General features: G+C 37.6%; 1 protein-coding gene across 39 annotated transcripts in view; it reads left to right on the forward strand.

The window, feature by feature from the left end:
* The window catches only part of ANK2 (ankyrin 2), a 583,169-nt gene that overhangs the window by 327,073 nt on the left and 234,526 nt on the right, over positions 1-21,570 (forward strand). The window contains exon 2 of one of the 39 annotated variants that reach the window (XM_023219985.2): positions 19,899-19,943. The exons of the other annotated variants lie outside the window; for them this stretch is intronic. Coding sequence (XP_023075753.1) covers positions 19,899-19,943 — 45 coding nt within the window. The remainder of the gene's footprint in view (positions 1-19,898; positions 19,944-21,570) is intronic. 39 annotated transcript variants of the gene reach the window in all.

A 21,570-nucleotide genomic window follows, 5' to 3' on the forward strand; every position in this document is an offset into this window, starting at 1 on the left:
GGTTTCTCTTGTTTGAAAGCTACTAAAAAGTATGCACATCATTGGAATGCAAAAGTAAAACAAGAAGTAGAAGTGTGAGGCTCATTTAGACTTTTAAAACCTGGTCTAAGTGATTGTGGCATGTCAAAGTACTTTCTACACTCCTAAGTGGAGAGAAACCTGTAAAACAGAACACCAAAGGCACAATTCTGTTGCAACAAGCAGTATATTGTAACTGAGTTTAAAGCCCTCTAACATTCCTGCACACTAAAGCAGAGTAGATTTAAATAGGATCTTTGTGATTCCACATATCCTAAAGAAGCAGTTTTTCTCTGTGTGAAACCACATGCATTTTCATTGAAGATTCATGGATCAAAACACACCCGGGCAAGATGTGAGAGTGAAATGTATAGACAAAAGGATTAAGGGTTCAAAGGCTTTTTTCTGCTTTTTCCCCTTTCCTCTTTGAGCTCAATTATCATTTAATGCCATAGACTGGATAGGTCAAGAGTTTGACTGAACAGTCATAAAGTCAACTAGGAAAATATTTTTTACCATATAAAAGAAAAAATAGAATACTATTCAGAGATGTCACAACTATCAGACCATATGGTATAATGCCACTTGATTAGAGGTTTATTTTTTCTAATCAGTTCATTTTGGAGTAGATGATTTGAGAATACTCATCCTTGGAATTATAATGATGTATATGCACATATGTGTGTATGTGGACATATTTATCTGTATTCTACATATATGTATTTATCAAAATGCATTTCCATTTTTATGTTTTAATAATGTCTCTCCCTTCACTTTTTTCTCCTGGAGTTTTCAACACATTGAAGTTACAGTATTGCAGTTTTACTACAGTACATATTTCAAATGTACTTAAGGGAATGATCATTTGAATAAAATTTGACTAAGGGATAGATCCTTTAAATAAGTATGTGAAATTGATAGAAAGTTTTTTAGATTAAAAAGTACTGAAATTTAAGGTATAGAATCATTCCACAGAACTACTTTGTACCCTGGAACTGGACCCTGTGGCATGATGGTAGCTTCTCAGCCAGACAGAGCCCATGAGATAGATGGCTGTGACAGGAACATTTGGGATCTGACATTAGATCCGTGGGTGGGGTGAAGAGAACTGATCTAGAGTAGATGATGCTGGGTCCTATAGGGTATCCAGGCATGATATCACATAGTTGCTTCATCCACAAAGTAGGAAACAGTCAACATTGGGGTTCTCACTCCAGCAGGGGGATACAGCAATGGGGAATTCCAGCAGCCATCAATACTTGGGAATCAAGCAAAGAGTGGCTGATCATTGGTTCTTGGCCATCATGATACTACCTGCTGATATTGATTATGGGACAAAGGTTCAGTATTGGGAAAGAAAAATGTGATGATTCTATCTTGGGAGTTGTACTATTATACTTACAAACCTCTTCATGGCGGCCCTCCAGCTGGAGAGATGCACTAGAGTTTTGGTCATCCAAGCCAAATTCAGAAGTAAGAGTTAATTCTCGACACCAGCAAGAGAAAAATGGAGTTATATTTTGAGGGCAACTTAATTATTGGTTGTTTCTAGATATAGGTGAAGGTATAAGGACTTATTCCTAAATGATTAGTAAGATAGGAGAGCAGGAAAACTTAGTTTTCTGAAGATGACTTCACTATGAGTCAACATTAGATGGAAGTCGAAAAACGTTTGACCTTTTATTCTGAAATTAGAGGTGAATGGAGACAGCAGGTGAGATGTATCAGGGGACCCAGGCATGAGAAACTGATCCAGAGAAGAATAAGAGCATGTAGATGCTATACTTGACTTTTTACAATTATTTCTTGTATTATTTAATTCTCACAATAGGGTAGATATTCTTAATCTCATTTTTTAGGGGAGGAAAATTGTGCTTGAATATTATGCTTGAAAAAGATTTTCCCCCCAAATTTCATGGAAATAAATACATTAAGTGACAGACCCCAGATGCCAGATTCCAAAGCCCATTCCTTTTCTTTAAACCATGCTATACTACCATGTAATGTCTGATTTGTAGTATTTTTAACTTAAATTGTAGGGCAGATAATAAACCAACCTTAGACCCATCTGATTCAAAAAGAGAAAAAAGAATAGAGTTGAGGAAAAATAATCATAGTTAGCTTCCTGTGCAGTGCTATATACCGGACACTGTCCTAATTACTTAAGATGCACTGACTTATTTAATCTTTTCAGCAACATCATGATGTAGAAGTGATTATACCTCCCTTTTGTCAGATGGAAAAAGTGAGATTTAAGAAGGAAGGAAGAGGTAAGACCCCATATGACTGGAATCTGTGCTTCTCCAACTGACCTTATAATGCTATAAAGAAGAGTAGCTGGGATGAAAAATATATATCACCAAGTTACACAAAAATATTTCTAACCTCTCAAGGAACAGACAAACAAAATAGCAGGGGGAGTCTCTGAAGAATTATGATAAGATTTACACTACGGCAAGGTCCCTAATAATAAGATCACAGGAAGAAGGACAGAAGAGCTAGAGTTATCAAGTGCTGAAACCATCCATACTACTAGCACCTCCAATGATCAAAATAGCATCAAGGCCGGTTTCTAAGTCTTAGATGTCATCAACAGGAACTCTCGTTAGAATAGAAGAGAGGTGAGGTAGGTTCTGACCCAAAGTATCATATGATTGGCTAGTTTGGAGTTAGTTTATTAAACTGCAATGGAAGTAACTCTAAAACTTCCTGAAAGTTGTCTTTTTATTTTCTTTCTTTCTCTCTTTCTCTCTCTCTTTCTTTCTTTCTTTCTTTCTTTCTTTCTTTCTTTCTCTCTTTCTTTCTTTCTTTCTTCTCTCTCTTTCCCTCCCTCCCTCCCTTCCTTCCTTCCTTCCTTCCTTCCTTCCTTCCCTCCCTCCCTCCCTCCTTTCTTTCTTTCTTCCTTTCTTTCTTCCTTTTCTTTCTTTCTTTCTTTCTTTCTTTCTTTCTTTCTTTCTTTCTTTCTTTCTTTCTTTCTTTCTTTCTTTCTTTCTTTCTTTCTTTCTTTCTTTCTTTCTTTCTTTCTTTCTTTCTCTGCAACCACAAAGAGAACCCAAGGACAAAATTTACAGGAAAATAAAAAAGGAGGGCTACTGAGGTATTACTGACAACAAATATGAACAGTTTGGGAGTGCATAGAGCTCTTTGAATGCCTCTTCTGCTCTGCTGAACAGTGAGGTCAAGGATCTGGAAGATATCTTTATACCACAGGAAAATTAATCCCCCCTTATCTTAGTGTGGAATAATAATAAACTGAACTATGTTCTCCTTGTTCCAGAGCAAGGAAAAAAAACTACCTTCTACCTTATCAGAGATGGTTTTTAACACTTGATCTCCAGATCAGCTAAAATCGAATGTTGTTAAAATAGAAAGGGCATATTTCAGTAAAATTGACATTTTAAAATGTCAGTGGTTAATGAAAGCCACAGTCTCTTTTATTGATAATTCTTTTTTAGGAAGAATTTAGGACAAAATTAAACTGTCATGACATACTTCTTGGTCTACTAAATATAACATGAACTTTGTATTTAGTAAAACTTGACAAAATCAGATTAGAACTTTGCCATATAGTTTGAATTATCAAAATATGAAGTCAGATTTATAACCATAGAAACTTAAAAATTGGAAATCCTAATTTTAGACATTAGAAGTGGCACGACCGAAGTTTTATGGTGCCCATTTCTTCAGGATGCACAGTTACTACAGTTAGCATTTGTCTGAATTACTGATATTTCATAGTGGCAAAGAATGGAGAACTCCTCCTAGGTATTTGAATGGGTTGTTGGTCATGAACGTAAGTTGAAAATGCACATCTTTCTATGACTATTGTAGGCTGATAACTGTGGGACATTTTCTCATCTATGAGATGTTGTATTATTGGTGGCTATTGTCTCTAAAAGGTTAGCATTTGCTCTGATGGTAAGACATGTTTGAAGTAAAGATACCTATGAAAAATAAAGAAAAACTGTTGAGAGAGGAGCAGCAAGTGAGTGTCATAGATTAAAGGCAATGTCAGTAAAGTGATGGCCACACAGAGGTGACAGCTGTGAGGAGTATTAGATATCACGGTCAGGCAGGGACCTAGTAATGGATCCATCACTGGAAAAGGGGAACCAATAATGAAAGAATGCAGAGAAGCCCTACAGGTGGAAAGAGTGGAATGAAAAGAGCTTTTCCCTACATGTAATACCTTAGAGATGGCCAAACCATAGAGCTCTGTGTGTGTGTGTGTGTGTGTGTGTAGACATTTATGATAAGAGTAATCCTTCTGGACCTCTAGAGAACAATAATTATATTTCCCTGACATTAGCAATGATTACTCTCCATATGTTTATAGTCACATTGATGGATATCCTGAAATATCCATGATGTGATCAACAGTCTTACTCTTACCTCATGAATCATCTTCTGGTTCATGGCTACTGATGCTCTTGTGGCCACTGGCATTTTTGTTCTTTTCATTCCTCCTCATGTTCAGATGGCTACCAACAGATTCAGTGCCTGGACAAAAATCAAACATCTCAAAATATAATCATATGAGAACTGACAGAATAGTAATGTGACCAAAACAAAATCACTTTTAATGGTAATTTGGTAAATGACTGCAGATTGCTATTCTCAGAGATTCATTGAAGTATTTCTGGGAGTACATCAGTAATAATATGCATTTGTCTCTTTTTATTTAAATGTTGTGTTTGGGCCTGCGTATAGTGCTGAATAAATGTTTGTGAGAAGAATGAAATAAATGTTTGCAGAAACCATTCATATTTTAAATATGTGAAGGAAGTTTTTTTATTGCTCATTTAGTCAGTAATCAATTATGAGTGCCTGCTGTATAGGGGCACTATCAGGAGTACTAGGGACAAACAGACAAATAAAATATTGTGTCTGTTCATAAAAAGACAATTAAAATATAGGGTAACAATCATCATGATGGCTCTATGTCCACAGCAGGCTCCTAATCCTGTTGGTCAGGCAGGGCTTCCAAGAGGAGTCTTGCAGATGCTGAGAGGGAGGGAGGTGATCCAGGTGGGGAATAGTTATTAATAAAAGTCCAGAAGAAATTTCAAGGGAGAGAACACAAGGATGAGATTATGAAAACTGGAATACGCTGGGAATGGTGGCTCGCACCTGTAATCCCAGTACTTGGGAGGAATGCTCGAGTCCAGGAGTTTGAGACCATCCTGGGCAACATGGTGAAACTCTGTCTCTACCAAAAATACAAAACTTAGCCAGGTGTGGTGGTGCATGTGTGTAATCCCAGCTACTTGGGAGGCTGAGGTGGTAGAACCGCTTGAACCCGGGGAGGTGGAGGTTGCAATGAGCACCACTGCACTCCTGCCTGTGTGGCAGAGCCAGACCCTGTCTCAAAACAAACAAACAAAAAACAAAAACTGAGTAAAGAAAGATCAGCTCAGATAGGAGTCCATACCACATTATTAAGGATTGGATTTTGGCTTTTCAGAGTTTCATTCTGTCACCCAGGCTGGAGTGCAGTGGTGCAGTCTTGGCTCACTGCAACCTCCGCCTCCCGGGTTCAAGTGATTCTCCTGCCTCAGCCTCTTGAGTAGCTGGAATTACAGGTGAATGCCACCAGGCCTGGCTAATTTTTGTATTTTTAGTAGAGATGGGTTTCACCATGCTGGCCAAGCTGGTCTCAAACTCCTGACCTCATGTGATCCACTCACCTTGGCCTCTCAAAGTGCTGGGATTACAGGCTGGCCAGGCTGGTCTCAAACTCCTGACCTCAAGTGATCCACCCACCTTGGCTGCCCAAAGTGCTGGGATTACATGCGTGAGCCACCGCACCTGGCCTAGATTTTCGCTTTTATCTTGAAGATTACAGGGAGTTCCTTGAATAGGTCTGAGCTTTGGAAAGATCTCCCTAGCTAAGGCACATGGCAAATGGATTGAAACAGAGCAAAGCTAAAACCAGTAAACTCTTTAGGAGACAGTTACAGTAATTCAGTCAGGAAATAAATCACTGAGCTAAAACAGTGGCAAAGGGATGGGAAAAAGTAGACCCCGCAGGGTTGGATATATGGGAAAGGTAATGTCAAACACTTCAAGATTGTCAGCCTGGGCAGCAAGGTGTATAGGGTTGCTGGTCACTGAGGCAGAGAAGTCTGGGCCAGGAGCAGGTTTGAGAAGGGCTTTGGCTTAGGAAAGCAAAAATAATGTTTTTCTTTTCTACTAATTCTTTAGTATTTAAACATTATTTCTTAAAAATATTATTTAATAATTGCTCTTAAAGAAAAAAAACCTTAGTTTTTTAGAGATATATCTGCATTTTCAATCATATTTATATTTATTTCTTCTTCCTCTTTCCTTCTCCCTTCCTTTCTTGTCTTCTGGTAGAGACGATTAATTTTATGTGGACCTAAGTGTGATTTATAAACTTCTGACTGTAAAGATTAAACACATATAAACATCAGCTGAGTGTATTTACTATAGCTTATCATTGTACAGATGAGAGCACCAAAGTTCAAAATGACAGCTGATAGTGTCCATCTAGAATTTATTTCTAGCTGCATGTAGCTAATAGCAATGGAGCTTAGAGGACATAAGATCATATTAACATAATTTTAGAAGAATGAAATAACAGCATTGACTTTCTAATATATTTATGACTGTATTTCCAGAATTTTTGATTGCTTATAAAGTGATTTTGTTTTCAAAAGAAAAGTAGAACAAGATTGAAAACTTGAAAATAGTTCTCCCATTTTCCAGAGAAAACGAATGATATATATTCAGGATATTTATTTCAGTATGAATAATATGTGAAGGATCATAAATAATTCTTTATACCTTGAGGTGTATAGATACATTTACTCTAAAGAGATCCTGAAATAAAACCCAAGTGAATGAAGTTGGACAATGAAGTTCAAATTCTTTTTGGAGATCTAAGTTTTCCGTCTTTGAAATAAAATGAATTTAGTCTATTTATCATTCCATAATTGTAGTGCAACTGTTCTTGACTAAATGCACACTCATCATGCTGTTTAAAATGATAATAATGTATTTTACAGTCACTCTCTGATGTCAGTGCAACACAACTGGAAGAGCCTAGTTGACTCCATGTTTCAACATAGTACAAGAAAATCAGTTATCCTCATAATAAATCCGGTTTAATTGGTAATTCTAAAATAAATACTCATATATGCTCTAGTTGAACGAGCATCAGATATTTAGTTTGAACTTAGGTTTGTTATTGACTTATGAATGCCTGGCTGCTGCCTGGAAGTGTATTTTCAATGTCTATGTCTCTCGCTTAATTTCAAATGTCATATGTGTGTATTTTGTAGGGAAAGTAGGATTTTAAACTATTTTGAAACCAATAGATTTAAATATTTGAGTATAGAATTACACAGAACTGGACTCTGTGTTACAGTTGCAGAAATCTTTTGGTAGGATTTTAAACTATTTTGAAACCAATAGATTTAAATATTTGAGTATAGAATTACACAGAACTGGACTCTGTGTTACAGTTGCAGAAATCTTTTGGTAATGACAAATGTATCAAAACATTTAAATCCATGTGTTGATGCCCAAAAGTTTATGAAAGGTTGTTATTTCTCTAGAACCTCTAGGGTGAGTATACAAACTGAACATATAAATATATGTAGCTTAATGCCTGTGAACTTTCAAAGGAAAACACTGGCCAAATACTAATAGAAATAAGTAGTAGGAAAGGATGAATGAATATTTGTTTGCTAGCCTTAGTCATGAATAGTTCATTGGGGCTTCGTGGCAGCATTTGCTTAATAGTAAGACATTATTTGGGGGGGTTGATTATAAATTCTCATTAATACAATACTGCCGTTTTTCTTGTCTAGATGCTCAAGCAGTGTGTCTAACTACCGTGGCATGTGAGTCCTCTTTGATAGATAGGTCTGGACAACCATGGCATGCAACACATAGAACATAGCTGGACAGCTTTCTCCCCAACCTACCATGAACAGTCACACCTCTTCTAAGACTGTTGTTCTTCTGGGCACCAGACTTTGCCCATTAACTGATCAATTCTCATGCTATGCACCATTCATTTTAAAATCACCTTAACTGAGTACTTTTCAGATTATCTCGATCAGCTGGTTGCCAGATGGAAACTTATTAGAAGTGTTTATACACTGGCTTAGGCTTCAAAAAATAGCTATTACAGCCAGATTGTAATGCCCCCATCTTGCTTTTTCATTTTAATCACTTGACCATCTCTTCAAAAAAGCTGTGGGGAAGCCCCTGCTTTAGTAGTTAACCAGTTTGGGGGGATTCTATACACACATATTTGTCTTCAAAGTAAGTCAGAGTTCACAATGGCTAAATTGTTTTATTCACGTTGCATTTCAAAATACAGTCCGATATGACAGAACATAGAATTAGTCAAGTGGCCCCTTAGGCTTGCTTTGGCCACCCTACACTTCCGTCCTCATAATCTCTTTAATGTCAGTCAGCGACATTTATTGAGTGCCCACTTTGTGCTGGGCATTGTGTGGAGTAGCCTTCAGAAAGCTACACAAGCTGTTAGCACTGTTTATTAAAGAATGTTGTCCTTCATGTACCAGAAGTCAAGAGGCAGCAGTCTGGAATGAAAATAATAGCTGGAAGGAATGTAAAATTGAATTGGTTAATTGATGTTTGTGGGCACATGAATAACTTGGTGATATTCATTTTGATTAATCTGTGTAAAGCCTAAACAGTAAAGTTGTTTATATTCACCCCAATTAGAAAAGTTATGCCACATGTCCATATAGGAAATTTAGTGTAGATCCATAAGTTATGCAACAGTTTTCCTGATTGATCAGTTATAAACAGGGCCAATTTGTAAAAATCATTATGTGTTTAACTTTTAGTCAAATAAATTGTATTGAATGTACCCAAACATGGAAGAAAATAGCATGCTGCCTTGCTTATTGCATGGAATGTTCCAATTTTCTTTCCATGGGTCAGTAATTCCCAAAGACAGGAGAACTTGTCCTTGGATTCATGTGACTATGTGGGCATCAAGAATTCTGCATGCAATAGGGATAACCAAACATTAATTTAATTGGATAAATGCATTTGAGTGAAACTATCAGTCTTGAATTGTAGCTGCCATGGTCAAAAACGGGGAGAAAGATAGACAGTAATTGAAGCCCATTTCTAAATTCAGTGAAGGTAACATAAATCTTACATATTAATGATCATCTGAGAAATATAAAGTGTTGACTAAATATCATGTTAGGATAGTTTTTTTGCACATGATAGTTTAGATTAAGAGAAACTCTACATGACCTTTTTAAATTTGTGTGATATTCTTGAATAACCTTGGATCTTGGAGGAGAGAAAAAAATTTAATTCCATGACTCTGAGTGAAACATTCTGATTGCCACTTTAAAGACTCATGGCAATTTTTTTCCAGTCTTTTTAATAAGATAGCACTAGCCCTTTAAGAATAAATTAATCGGCCAGGACCAGTGGCTCACATCTGTAACCCCAGCAGTTTTGGAGGCCTAGGCAGGTGGATCACTTGAGGTCAGGAGTTTGAGACCAGCCTGACCAACATGGTGAAACCCTGTCTCTACTAAAAACACAAAATTAGCCAGGCGTGGTGGTGCACACCTGTAGTCCCTGCTACTTGGGGAGCTGAGGCAGGAGAATCACTTGAACCCAGAAGGCAGAGGTTGCAATGAGCTGAGATCGTGCCATTGCGCTCCAGCCTGGGCAACAAGAGCGAAACTCCGTCTCAAAAAAAAAAAAAAGCATAAATTAATCAAAACCTTGAAGGAAAATAAAACTAGCTTACACAGTTGATTTGCAAAGACTTGTCTTACAAAATCCTATAAAGCTGTCCTGCAAAGCCAGTTTGGGAGAGTAAGAATGTTTCTAGGTGACAGTTAGTTTACAGTTGTGACATGTAAAAGATGTGGCAGGGTTTAACTGAGGCTAACACTCAGTAAAGGTGGAATAAGAGTGAAATGGTCCTCACCTTGAAAAAGAGCTCCTGGATATCAACAAAGAGTCTGTCATATGCCACAGTGGTGTTTTCATCCTCCTTGTGAGTCTGCCAGGGAAACGCTACTGAGCAAAGCCAGCCCAGAGAATGATAAACCATGTGATTCCTATCCTTTTTTTCCCCATGCAAATGGACTAAATAGGTGACCACCTTCAACTGTGGCCTTGTGTTAGGTATGTGTTCAAATGTTACACATTCTGTGTCATGGAAGTGAAAAACTTCAGAGCTGAAAGGGACACAACAACCGTTGAATTTGATTTTCTTTTTTCAAAAACAAGAAGACAGAAGCTCAGATTTGATAAAGGTTATAAAAGTCCACACAGACAAATTCATAGTGGAATCAAAAGCTGGGATTAGTAAGTCCTAGCTAAGAGATCTTTTCAAACCTTCACTTCAGGAATTGTGATCTAACCCTTTAGGTTAAATTATGGAACTGAGACAGTTATTTCTTCCCCAAGGTGTTAGTTTCCTGATGGTTCTGTACTCATGACTTCTTATTTAAAAGGTGAAATCTAAAACTGCAGCGAATGATTTTTAGATTTGCTGTCATAGGGACTTCAGCAGCAACTTTCAGAAGATTAAAGCTGAGAAGCTAGCCTTTGTTCTCAGTCCTTAATCGCTTTTCTCTTATGATGGATTTGAAACACAGCAATACAGATGAAATAATAACAGTAAAAGTGCCTGGGAATTTAAGAAGATATTGCAAATATGTCACGTCATGGAGGCTTTGAATTTCACTTTCTAAGTCATGTATCAAATTCGAGTATCCTGCTCTAAGTGTGGTCAAACATGCAAATATTTGCTTTCTGAGTAATTTGCCCTAATGACTTTGAAGCATTTTTGAAAAACAGTGGTGACATTGTTCTGCCCTGGCAGAAAGCATATTCCTTGTCAGATGTCCACAGAGATCCCGACTGTCTACTGGCAGATTATTAAAGGATGCTGCTGCATTGTATTTGCTAAGCTTTCCTTCAGTTTGACAAAATGTTATGTATATAGGTTGTCACATCACCCAAGCTTCTGTGCCAAACCTGTCTGGCAGTCACTCTGAGTTAACCACTGGAAGAGAGAACTAGAGATGTTTTAACTTCTGAAGTAAGGTTCTCTTCTGCAGACTCCTTACACTTTTATTTTTTGTTAGAAAGTATCCAATCATCGGCAAAGTTTGAAGTGATCACACATAGGAAGCTGCTCATTGGAAATGTTGTTTTCACAGCTACAATGTTTTCCGGGTTCCAGGTTGATAATTTAAATCTGTTCAGCCAGAAAATAGGACATTTCAGCCATCACAGTAGCCCAGGTGTTTGTATTTGTCTTTCCTTGGCCCCTCCCTGTTTGGGCACTAAGCTTTAGCAGTGGGGTTCAGGGATCACTCCATGGCATATTTGGGGCAGTGTTAATCATAGGAGTATGGATATTATATTCATCAAGCAGAAAGTTTCTTTATTGGAGAAAACATGAGATGATTTCCCCGAGATGAAGAAAAAGAAAGAGGGGTAGAAGAAAACAAATAACTAGTCATTTAGGGAAAGTGTCTTCCAATAGTTGTCAGCACGTTACTTGGTTCGTTCATAGTCTCTGTGGTTTTTTCCTTCTTAACAAGGCACTGTAACTTCTTTTCTAGGAAGATTTACCCCAAATGGTGTTAACCTTTTTTTTTAAAGGCCAAAAGGGAGGTTTATTGAAATTCTGGAAAAGAAATTAAATATTTGTTATACTTAAATATGTTTAAAATTATTAAATCTGTTCCTGTTAATCTGCAAAAAAAAAAAAAAAAAAAAAAAAGAAGTTTAGGTCAGTGTAGTCCAGTTAAATATTGATATTATGAGTTGCGCCCCTATCTGTGGCTGCCTTTTATTCATTTACCTCACAAACATTTAATACTAGGGTGAATATTTAGGTATGTGAGGACGTCGGTCAGAGAAAACAGGCATATCTTGTAAAGAGCGAGAGCTGATAGAAGTCGCAACCTTATTCAAAAAGATATTAACACAAATTAAGGGACTAATAACAAAGGTATAATGAAGACTTGCAGGAGAAAGGAAAGCTTTAAGATGAGCTTTGAAGGAGAGAGTGAACATGGACTGGTGGAAAGGGGGAAGGCATGCTTGGCGGAAGAAGTAAAATTAAAAGCGTGGTGGTGGAATGGGTAACATATTAATGAGACAGAAAGATGCCAGGAAACAATTCAAGCTGTTAAAGCACAGCAAAATTATTCATCTAGCACCTAGGGGCATCTCCCAAATCTGCTGTGGTTAAATATTCCTTTACCATGTGTAAGCACAGAGTTTCAGACCTCAGCTCCAGAATGAAGTGAGGACACTAGAGATAATTTTTAGGATTTACAACCAGTGTTTTAAGTGGACATAATTCTATTTTGAAGATTCTATTGAATGTTTTAAAATAGTACACTAATTCCAAAAGTGGGTGTGGGGGAGTGCATCTCTCAATAGCTGGAAAAATCTTGGTTGGCATTCTTTGTTGTGGGTTTATAGTCTAATAAAATAGTTCATATATATTCAAGAAGAAGCACCTATTATAAGACTTTGTCTACCACAGACCTTCTCGAGGTTCTAAGAACCTTATGGAAGGAAACAAAAAAGTTAAAATCACATCTTTGTAAAATAATTTATAAATACACCATTAAACATTATAGCCTACTTAATTTCTACAGTACATGGTTCAAATATGTGGAAAATTTGATGAGAAACTACCATATTATGATGAATCGTTAGTCTATATAAAATTATTCAGGCAACATGAAAGGCTTTGCTTGCTGTATTCTGGCCAACAGTCTAACCTTGTTACTGATTTGAAGCATCATCTTTGTGAATACTTTCACTTAAAACTTTAACATTTAAAAGGTTTAGATTATGCTCCTTTAACATGAATGGAGAAATGTGCCCCCTTCTATTGTTGTCATAATATTGTTGGTTCAGTCAGTAATTTTTAAAACATGATTTTAAGAGATGCCTTCACCTATAGCTGGGAAGTTAAAGTAATTTCACTGAATACTGGCAATGCCTCTCAGAAAGTGGATTGTAAGGATAGGAACTTTATAATAAGCAAGATACTTAAAGCTCATAAACTCTGGAATGAAGAGTTATTCAAAACCAGATTAACAAAAAAGCAGCGTGGGACCCTGTGGAAAGCAACAATACAAAAATGTCCTTCTCAGATTTGAGTGTTTAGGGATTTGTGAACTCAAATCTGAGAAAGGTATTTCAGGAATGTTATTTTAAATGTTTTTTTTTTTTTTTTTTTTAAATGGCAAATGGTTTTTAGCTTTAAAAAAAAAAGACACATTGGAAAGGAAAATTCTAGTCTATCAAATGTAATATGGTTAGTTTCTAAATATCTTCCACATCCTGTTTTCCCCAAATAATTGCTTCCAATTCAATACTTTTTTTAGACATTTAATATTTAATTTATAGCGTGTGGATGCATAATACAAAATCTAAGTCTGGACCCTGCATTGAGTAGTTTAAAATGATTTGCAAAACAAGCTGTATATACATGCAAATAACACATGAGGAAGGATAGGACTAATATTCAAATAATTATGTATAATAATATTTATATTAATATATGTTATATGGTTTTATAAACTGTATACTAGCTAAACTATACAATATATAAAATTTTATATATAAATATATAGTTTTAAATATATATATATATAGTTTTAGAGGAAACCCTAATGGAGGAATAAAGCTTAATCCATATTAGTCCATCACAAAGCTTTGATTTTGATCATAATTAGCTTTATACAGCATATCTAGTGTATATTTGCTATGCTCATCTCAGTGGGAAACAATTTCTTTCGAAAATCTGTAATATGATTTCAAAGATTGGATGGTGTTGAAAGCCATCTTGATTATTGTTTGTAAAGCCGGGGAAAACATTTTCAAAATACTTAAAATTAAAACGAATTATAAATGAATCAACATGTTTGCTCTTATGTGGCACAATCATGAATAATGACAAACTACACAATTATAAAAACCAAAGTTTCTATACCGGTGTCAGGTGAGCTATTTGATGGATATGTTTCCAATGCATATTACATGTTAAAAGAATGCTGAAAGGATGGCTAATTGTTTTCTGCGACAATAATGAGAAAGATAGTGTACATAAGCCAAGTAGTTTCCACTTGGTTGAAGCAATTACAAAAATAATTTTTATCTGTTCTGCTGATAAAGCAGATTCGTTGAAATATTTAGTATTGTGTGAATAACAGACAGAGAAGAGGGAAATAAAAAGATTCAAAAGCATTCATTGAGTAATGCAAAAATTCTCATATATAGAGACATTTTACCCAGCAGGAACTTAAGTCCATGTGTGAGGCAGGCTGCTTGCATGGTGAAAAACAAAACAACACCGCCCCCTCCCCTGCTCTCTGTCTGGCTCACCCCCCTCACTCCATTGACATGCATAGCTGGCCTGGTAGGTGTAAAAATAGACTGGCAGCGCCTGCACTGGAAATGGTCACTGAATGCAGCCTGCAGTTGCCGGGGGTTTTGAGTTCTCTCTGACACCAGCAAGCCAGCCAGCAGATGGGGAGAACTGGTGAGGGGCGTGTAAGGGAACTGAGCAGAGGAGCCAAGGATCATCTTGATGAATTGCCCACATTAGTGTACCCCTGGGAGCCCTGGACAGAGTGCAGAGGGCAAGGACGGGCCCACTGACAGCAGTAACTGTAGAGCTGAGATGGGGAATGCAGCCCTCTGCTCTTCTTGCCATGCGGATAAGAGCATAAGAGCACAAGGAAACATGCAGGAATTGGATAAAACCCCAGACTACTATGGCTGTAACAGTGAGGACGTCAAAGAACCTGGGGTGTGGGTAAGTTTTAGGCCACAAAGGAGGAGGAAGGGAGGATGGTGGCATAAGAATCAACAGTAGACCTCATTGGTCAAACCTCTAAACTTCCTGGAAGGAAGTTGACAGAATAAAGCCAATGTGATCAAACCACCTGACTACCTCTGATCAAGTGGCATGCTGTTGCTTCCTCTTCATGTTATGCAATGACACATGTTTGTTTTTTCTCAGTTGTCTTTAACTCTGAACTGACATTTGGGAATGAGCAATGTCGCTGTCTCTTTAATTTGGAATTTTGTCCAAAGGTGGACATATGTATTATTATAGAGTGACTTTCAGCAATATTGCAGAGATTCACTCACGTTCAGACTGTCAAATTCTTTCGCCTATTTATTCATGTATAGTTCGTTTCTCACTAAGTCACGGAGCATTTTTTTAAGCATACGCTCCCTTAGTATCCCAGCTCCAGCCTAAAAAGGTATTTACCTCTAATATTTGGCTAACTTCAGTGAAGAGGTCCTTAAATGCTTTTCTTGTTATGATAATAATAGTTTGTAAAAAGGCTTAAACGTTAAGCAATTAAATAAGTTGACTTTCAGATTTTAATAATTCATAGGCATGAAGTGTTCCTTAAAATGGGTACAAAGGCTTATTGTGATTATTTATTTATTTATTTTTTGGCCAGGAATCTCTGAAATATTTGGATTTCCATATTTGCTGGAGAATAAAGTTTATCTTTGATCTTTCAGTTCCAGGAATTTGACCTTATTGCAAGTTATTTATTTGCATGAAAATAAATAGCTGGTTGCATGGTTTGGCTGAAACTATGAAACTAAGATATGTAGGATTTCTGAGTAAGAGAAGCAGAGGCGTTTGTACTTGTTATGTACTTGCCTGTTATTTCCAGGAGTGAGAACAGAGTCTGAGGTATAGGAGATGGTGCTCTGCTCTCTTTGGCTTTTACTCTGACCTGGAACAATGTCATTATTTCTTAGCACTGAAACTCTGTCAGACCATAGTGAAACTAAAACCAAAACTAAGAATTTATCCACAAAAAAACATGAAGAGCAAATATTTGCAGTTGGCAGTGAACAGAAAGCCCTGTCATGAAAAAGAGGACAGTAGTTCTGGCATGGAAGTCACCGTAGTCAAAAACGAAGAAATAGAAAGGTGGGGAGGGAGGCAGCCCCGGGGAAGGGAGATCACCCACCGTTAACAACCGCATAGGCGAGGTTTGTAACCAAGAACAGTAACGTTTCTCCTGGATTGTGGTTTCCACTACCCACATCCACCCAGGAGAGCCTCTCCGGATTTCTCAGAGCAGTCACTTCTAATGCAGCTTTCTGAACTGAGGGGACAAAAAGTAACATTACTGTTAGTTCAGGGCCACAAAAATGAGTGTATTTTTAAAAATATACAATCTCATTTCTCTGAATTAATTAACATAGCCTGTTAGTCATTGAATAAAACCTTCTGCTAAAGGTTTTATAGACTGAAGCATATCATGATTGGTGTGACATTGGAAAGGTGTGGTAGAGGTGGAAGTGGACCTGTTTTCTACTTTCAGAAGTGATATTCTGGCCAGAATTTTTCCATTTTGGCCATGGAGGAAAAAAAAAAGTTAATGTTTAACTTAATACCGAGCGTGACTTAAGCAAAATGTGTGGTTCTAGAGAGTTTAAGTTGGACTTTATGTCTTCCAAATGAGAACGTAAGACTCACAAACATATGTCAGGGTTTTCCTCTGAAATGTGGTTGCCTTTTATGTAAATCCTTAAAGGACCACAGATCTGCTCTTATCACATTTGGCTTGGCAGCTCCAAAAAAGAGGAAGCATGCAGGACAGGAGAGAGTTAAGAACAAAATTCAGCTGTTTTTAAATTTTTATTTAGTCCTGGTAATGCTTCTAAATTTTTAATCACAGAGGGGAAAACGGCATCATCTCATTATTTCTCCATGTTCATGTATGCAGATGACTGGTGGGTGTATTCCAAGTTCACTTGTGAAAGAAGCAGCTCTTGGAGATGGCTTGCAGACTCTGCCCTGGATCCTAGGGTGGCTCTGACCACGAGTCAGCAAGGCCTTGTAGGGTCCAAGCAGGCTCCAGAGAGAAGGATTCTTGACCATGTTTTGGTAAAGTGCAATTGAGAACAGCATAAAAAATGTATCTTTGTTTTATAGTCTTCTTTTGGCTTGTATTTTTGTGATGACATCATTTATAAATTTGCATATTGGTCTAAGTATACTCTGTATTTTTCTTACATTGAGATCATGTATTTCTATTGTGGTTTCTTTAGCATAACAAATTAATTTGCTTTGTCCCAAGAGCAAAACCATAAATGTGATGCTTTAATATAGACATTTTTTAGGTTACCTATTCTAGCTGATTTTCAAATTATCACATCCTTCTCTTTTTACCAGTTTACTCTCAGAAATTCTTATTTTATTGCTTCATTTGTTTTTAACAATTTTTCCCAATTGTAGTAGAGAATTTCAGGTTTTTCATATGAGCTTTTTCATGATTCTATAAATGTTCTTATTGCTTTAGACCATGAACATGAATTCTGGTCTTATTATGAAAACAATTCAGTAGTTTTCTGCTAGCTGACTCAAAAGATAGTAAGTCAATCAGCAAATATTCACTGAGCTAGGTACAGTTTTGAATGCTGGCCATTTAACGATGACAAGACAGAGTTCCTGTGATATTGGGAGACAGACTTTCAGCATATATATGGGGGGATGAGGAAGCATGGTGCTTAAATGAGAGGGGAAGGTACTCGGCATATTCAAGGCACAGAGGATGGTTAGCATGACGGAAATGTAGTGATCAAAGAACAGGATGGATGGCAACGAGGTATGACAGGCGAGCATGGGCCTACCTTGACAAAAGTTTGATTTCTTTCTCAACATAATTCAGTCTTGGAAAAGGATTTGGGATTTCATTAGAAGCACAGTGGGAAGCCTCTGGAGAGCTCTAGACCAGGAAATGGTAGGACTTCATTTATGCTTTGAGAAAAATCTCTCTCCCTTTCTCCCCATCTCTTCCTCCCTCCATTTCCCCCTCCCTTTCCTTGGTGAAGGATGAGTTGTGAAGGCAGCAAGAGAAAAAGAAGGGAGACAAGTTTAACTGGTTTCAAGGTTTGCAGCCCTGAGGTGAATAAGGATGGAGGATTGGATTAGGATGTTAACAATGGAGGTGAGATTGTAATCAGATTCAGGATGTATTTTTGTTTTTATTGAAGGATTTTGGGGAGATTATAAAAAAATAGAGGTGTGTGTGTGTGTGAGAGAATGAGTGAGATGATTCCTTATCTATGAAGCATATCAGTATGTCAAAAGAGTTAAACTTTCCTTCAGTTTTGAACTCTAAAAGAATATAAATTAGTTTAAATGGTATAGTATTGTCTTCTGTAACAGTTTTATAAAAGATAAGGAAATTTTGTTCATATGGTTACTTTTGATATTAACCCTAACAAGAGCCAAAAGTATAATGGAAATTACTCTGGTAAAGCATTTCAAAAAATGCAAAATGATGTAGAGATGGTTATGTAATTTTTAGATGATTTATTTAAAGATAAAGGCCTGGCATGGTGGCTCGCATCTGTAATGCCATCACTTTGGGAGGCCGAGGCAGGCAGATCACTGGAGCCCAGGAGTTCAAAATAAGCCTGGGCATTGTGGCAAGACCCTGTTTCTACAAAAATACAAAAATTGGCTGGGTGTGGTGGTGCACACCTGCGGTCCCAGCTATTCAGGAGGCTAAGGTGGGAGGATCACCCAAGCCTGGGGAGGTAGAGGCTGCAATGAATTTTGATCATGCCACTGCAGTCCAGCTTGGGTGACAGTGAGACCCTGTCTCAAAAAAAAAAAAAAAAAAAAAAAGAAAGAAAGATTGAAAAGAAGAGAAGACATGGCTTTCATTCTCTAGGAACTTACAATCTAGTTTTAGAAACAGGGCTTACCCACATGTAATCAATCAACTATAAAAGGTAGTAGAGAATTCAGTGGCTGCATGAGTGATAAAATGAACCATTATAGGATGGCCAAGAAGGAGGGGATCAGTGCAGGCCTCAGTGCTCTGGGAACACCTCGTGGACAGAGCTAATATTTAGCTGATACGGTGCAGATCAGTTGTTCCAGTTGTTTACAGCTTGAATTGCTTTCACATAGGCTGATTAAGCAGCTGTTACTATGAACCCACCAAGCTGCCCCTTCTGAGGCTAGCAGGACCCCATCCTCAGGATTTCCCAGCCTACTCCCATCCTCTAAAGAAGCAAACAAAAGAATAATGCCTGAACTCCCAAGGGGCCTCCAGGACCACCCCCATCTAGTGCTGTGGCCAGTGTCCATTGGGAGTGGTTGGTGCCTGAGCTGAACTAGTTGTTAAATATTTTTAATATCCATCCTGCCAGTGGAGAAGGTGGAGCCTGAAGCAGATCTTGGAAGCAAAATACAATCTGGGTTCCTGTTGGGAAGAAAGTACACTTGTGCCTTCAGTAAGCATGTATTGAGCCAGGCACGAGCCTACAAAGATGAGTAGGACATGCAACCTTGGCTTGAAGGAGTGTAATCCAGGGATGGCCAAAGCAGGACTTTGAATATTGTGTTTCCATGTCCTGAGAAAGCACAGGGGATTATAGAGTACTTCAGGATGACAACTTAGCCTCATAGGGTCGCAGAAAAGTTAAGTCCTGAAGGATTACGGTAAGTTCGCATACTCAGTATTGGACTCATTAGAAAGACTGGAAAGAAGTGGCTATAATACCGTTTCTATTGGATATTTGTGGAACCTCTAACACTTGGATGAGGCGCATAGGCTAAGATTATCAAGAGATTCATAAGTCAAGATTTAGAATTTGAACTATATACTAGTGAAAGGCCATTGACCAAAGGCTGTTTTAGGAGAATCAATTAAGTTGTAGTCTGCTTATCATAAGCTCTATTTTCTTTGAAGTGCCTACAAGACTAATAGGTACTCAGTAAATATTTGTGGAAAAAGATGAATGAATTAATGACTAGGAAATCACCCAAAGTAGCAAATCTATTTATGAGCATTTTCCCACTGCAGGTGACATGCCCCCAGATGAAACCAGAGGCTGCCAACATTGAAAAGGTGATGGAAGCACAAAAACACTTCTAAAAACTGTAAAGACGTTGGTAACTAAGAAGTTTTAATTATAACCTTCTGCTCAAAAAAGGAATGTACCCTTACTGCAATTACACACATTACTGGTTGTCATAGTTATTTTGTGTAGCTACAAAAGAATACCCGAAGCTGGGTAATTTATAAAGAAAAGAGGTTTATTTGGATCACAGTTCTGCAAGCTGTACAAGAAGCATGGCACCAGCACCTGCTTCTGGTGAGGGCTTCAGGAAGCTTCCACTCATGGAGGAAAGAGTAGGAGAGCTGGTGTGTACAGAAACCAACGGGAGGTGCCACGCTCTTGTTAATGACCAGCTATCAGGGAAACTCTTGCAGGAACTAATACGGCAAAAACTCACTCCTTATCACCAGGATGGCACTAAGCCATTAATGAGGGTCCACCCCCATCATCTAAACACCTTTTATTAGGCTCTGCCTCCAATACTGGGGATCAAATTTCAACTTGAGGTTTGCAGAGTCAAATATTCAAACCATAGCATTGGTATAAAATATATGTATAAAACATATTTACTGTAGAAAGTAGTAGATATTTTCTTGAATTGTTATTCTGTATGTCAAGTTGTACATAAAATGCAATGGTTACATTTTAAAGAAATTTGGTGAATGTAGGCTGGGCTCCATGGCTCACACTTGTAATACCAGTACTTTGGGAGGCTGAGGTGGGAAGATCACTGAAGCCCAGGAGTTCAAGACCCCCTGGGAAACATGGCGAAACCCTATCTCTACAAAAAAAAAAAAAAAAAAAAAAAAAAAAATTACTGGGTGTGCTGGCACCTGTCTGTAATTCCAGCTACTGGGGGGCTGAGGTGGGAGGATCACTTGAACCTAGGAGGTGGGGTTACAGTGAGCCAAGATTACACCACTGCACTCCAGTCTGGGTGACAGAGCGAGACTCTGTCTTTAAAAAAAAAAAAAAAAGAAGAAGAAAAAGAAGGAAAGGAAGATTACATTGTAATGTTAAGCATTATCTATTTATTTATTTTTTACAATGAGGTATATCCAAACCAAGTATTTTTAGTTACTTGAACTATGTAATAACTATATGAACTATGTAGAAGTAATAACTTTTAAATAATATCTCTTCTGCTGTATTTAATAAGATTAGTTCCACTATCCCTATAGTGGCTTTTTCAAGGTCACCTGTGTGATGATGGAGCTGGGAATACTCTGGGGAGAGAGTCCTCTTTTCAGCTGTATTTTGCTTCCTTCCCACACAGACATCTGCTGTGCCTCTTACTCACTTTTAGTTGCTGTTTTGGATTTTATGTCCCTTTAGTCAAAACTTATTATGCCACAAGAAAGATTGACTTGTTTCCTGAATTCTTTATTTTTATTTAAGGGCTTCTTTGTGAAATCTTGGGCATATTATATCATGTTTGATTGTCAAAATTTTAGGTGTTTGATTTTTCAAAGCTGACCTTGATATCATATTTGTGTGGGCTTATGTCACTATGGTAAACCTTTTTTGTGCCTTTCTTTAATACTTGCTTGTAAGAAGTATGCTGGACACAGTGGCTCATACATGTAATTCCAGCACTTTGGGAGGCTGAGGCAGGAGGATCATTTGTGCCCAGGA

Source organism: Piliocolobus tephrosceles, chromosome 3, assembly GCF_002776525.5.
Source record: "Piliocolobus tephrosceles isolate RC106 chromosome 3, ASM277652v3, whole genome shotgun sequence".
In the NCBI taxonomy this organism is placed as follows: domain Eukaryota; kingdom Metazoa; phylum Chordata; class Mammalia; order Primates; family Cercopithecidae; genus Piliocolobus; species Piliocolobus tephrosceles.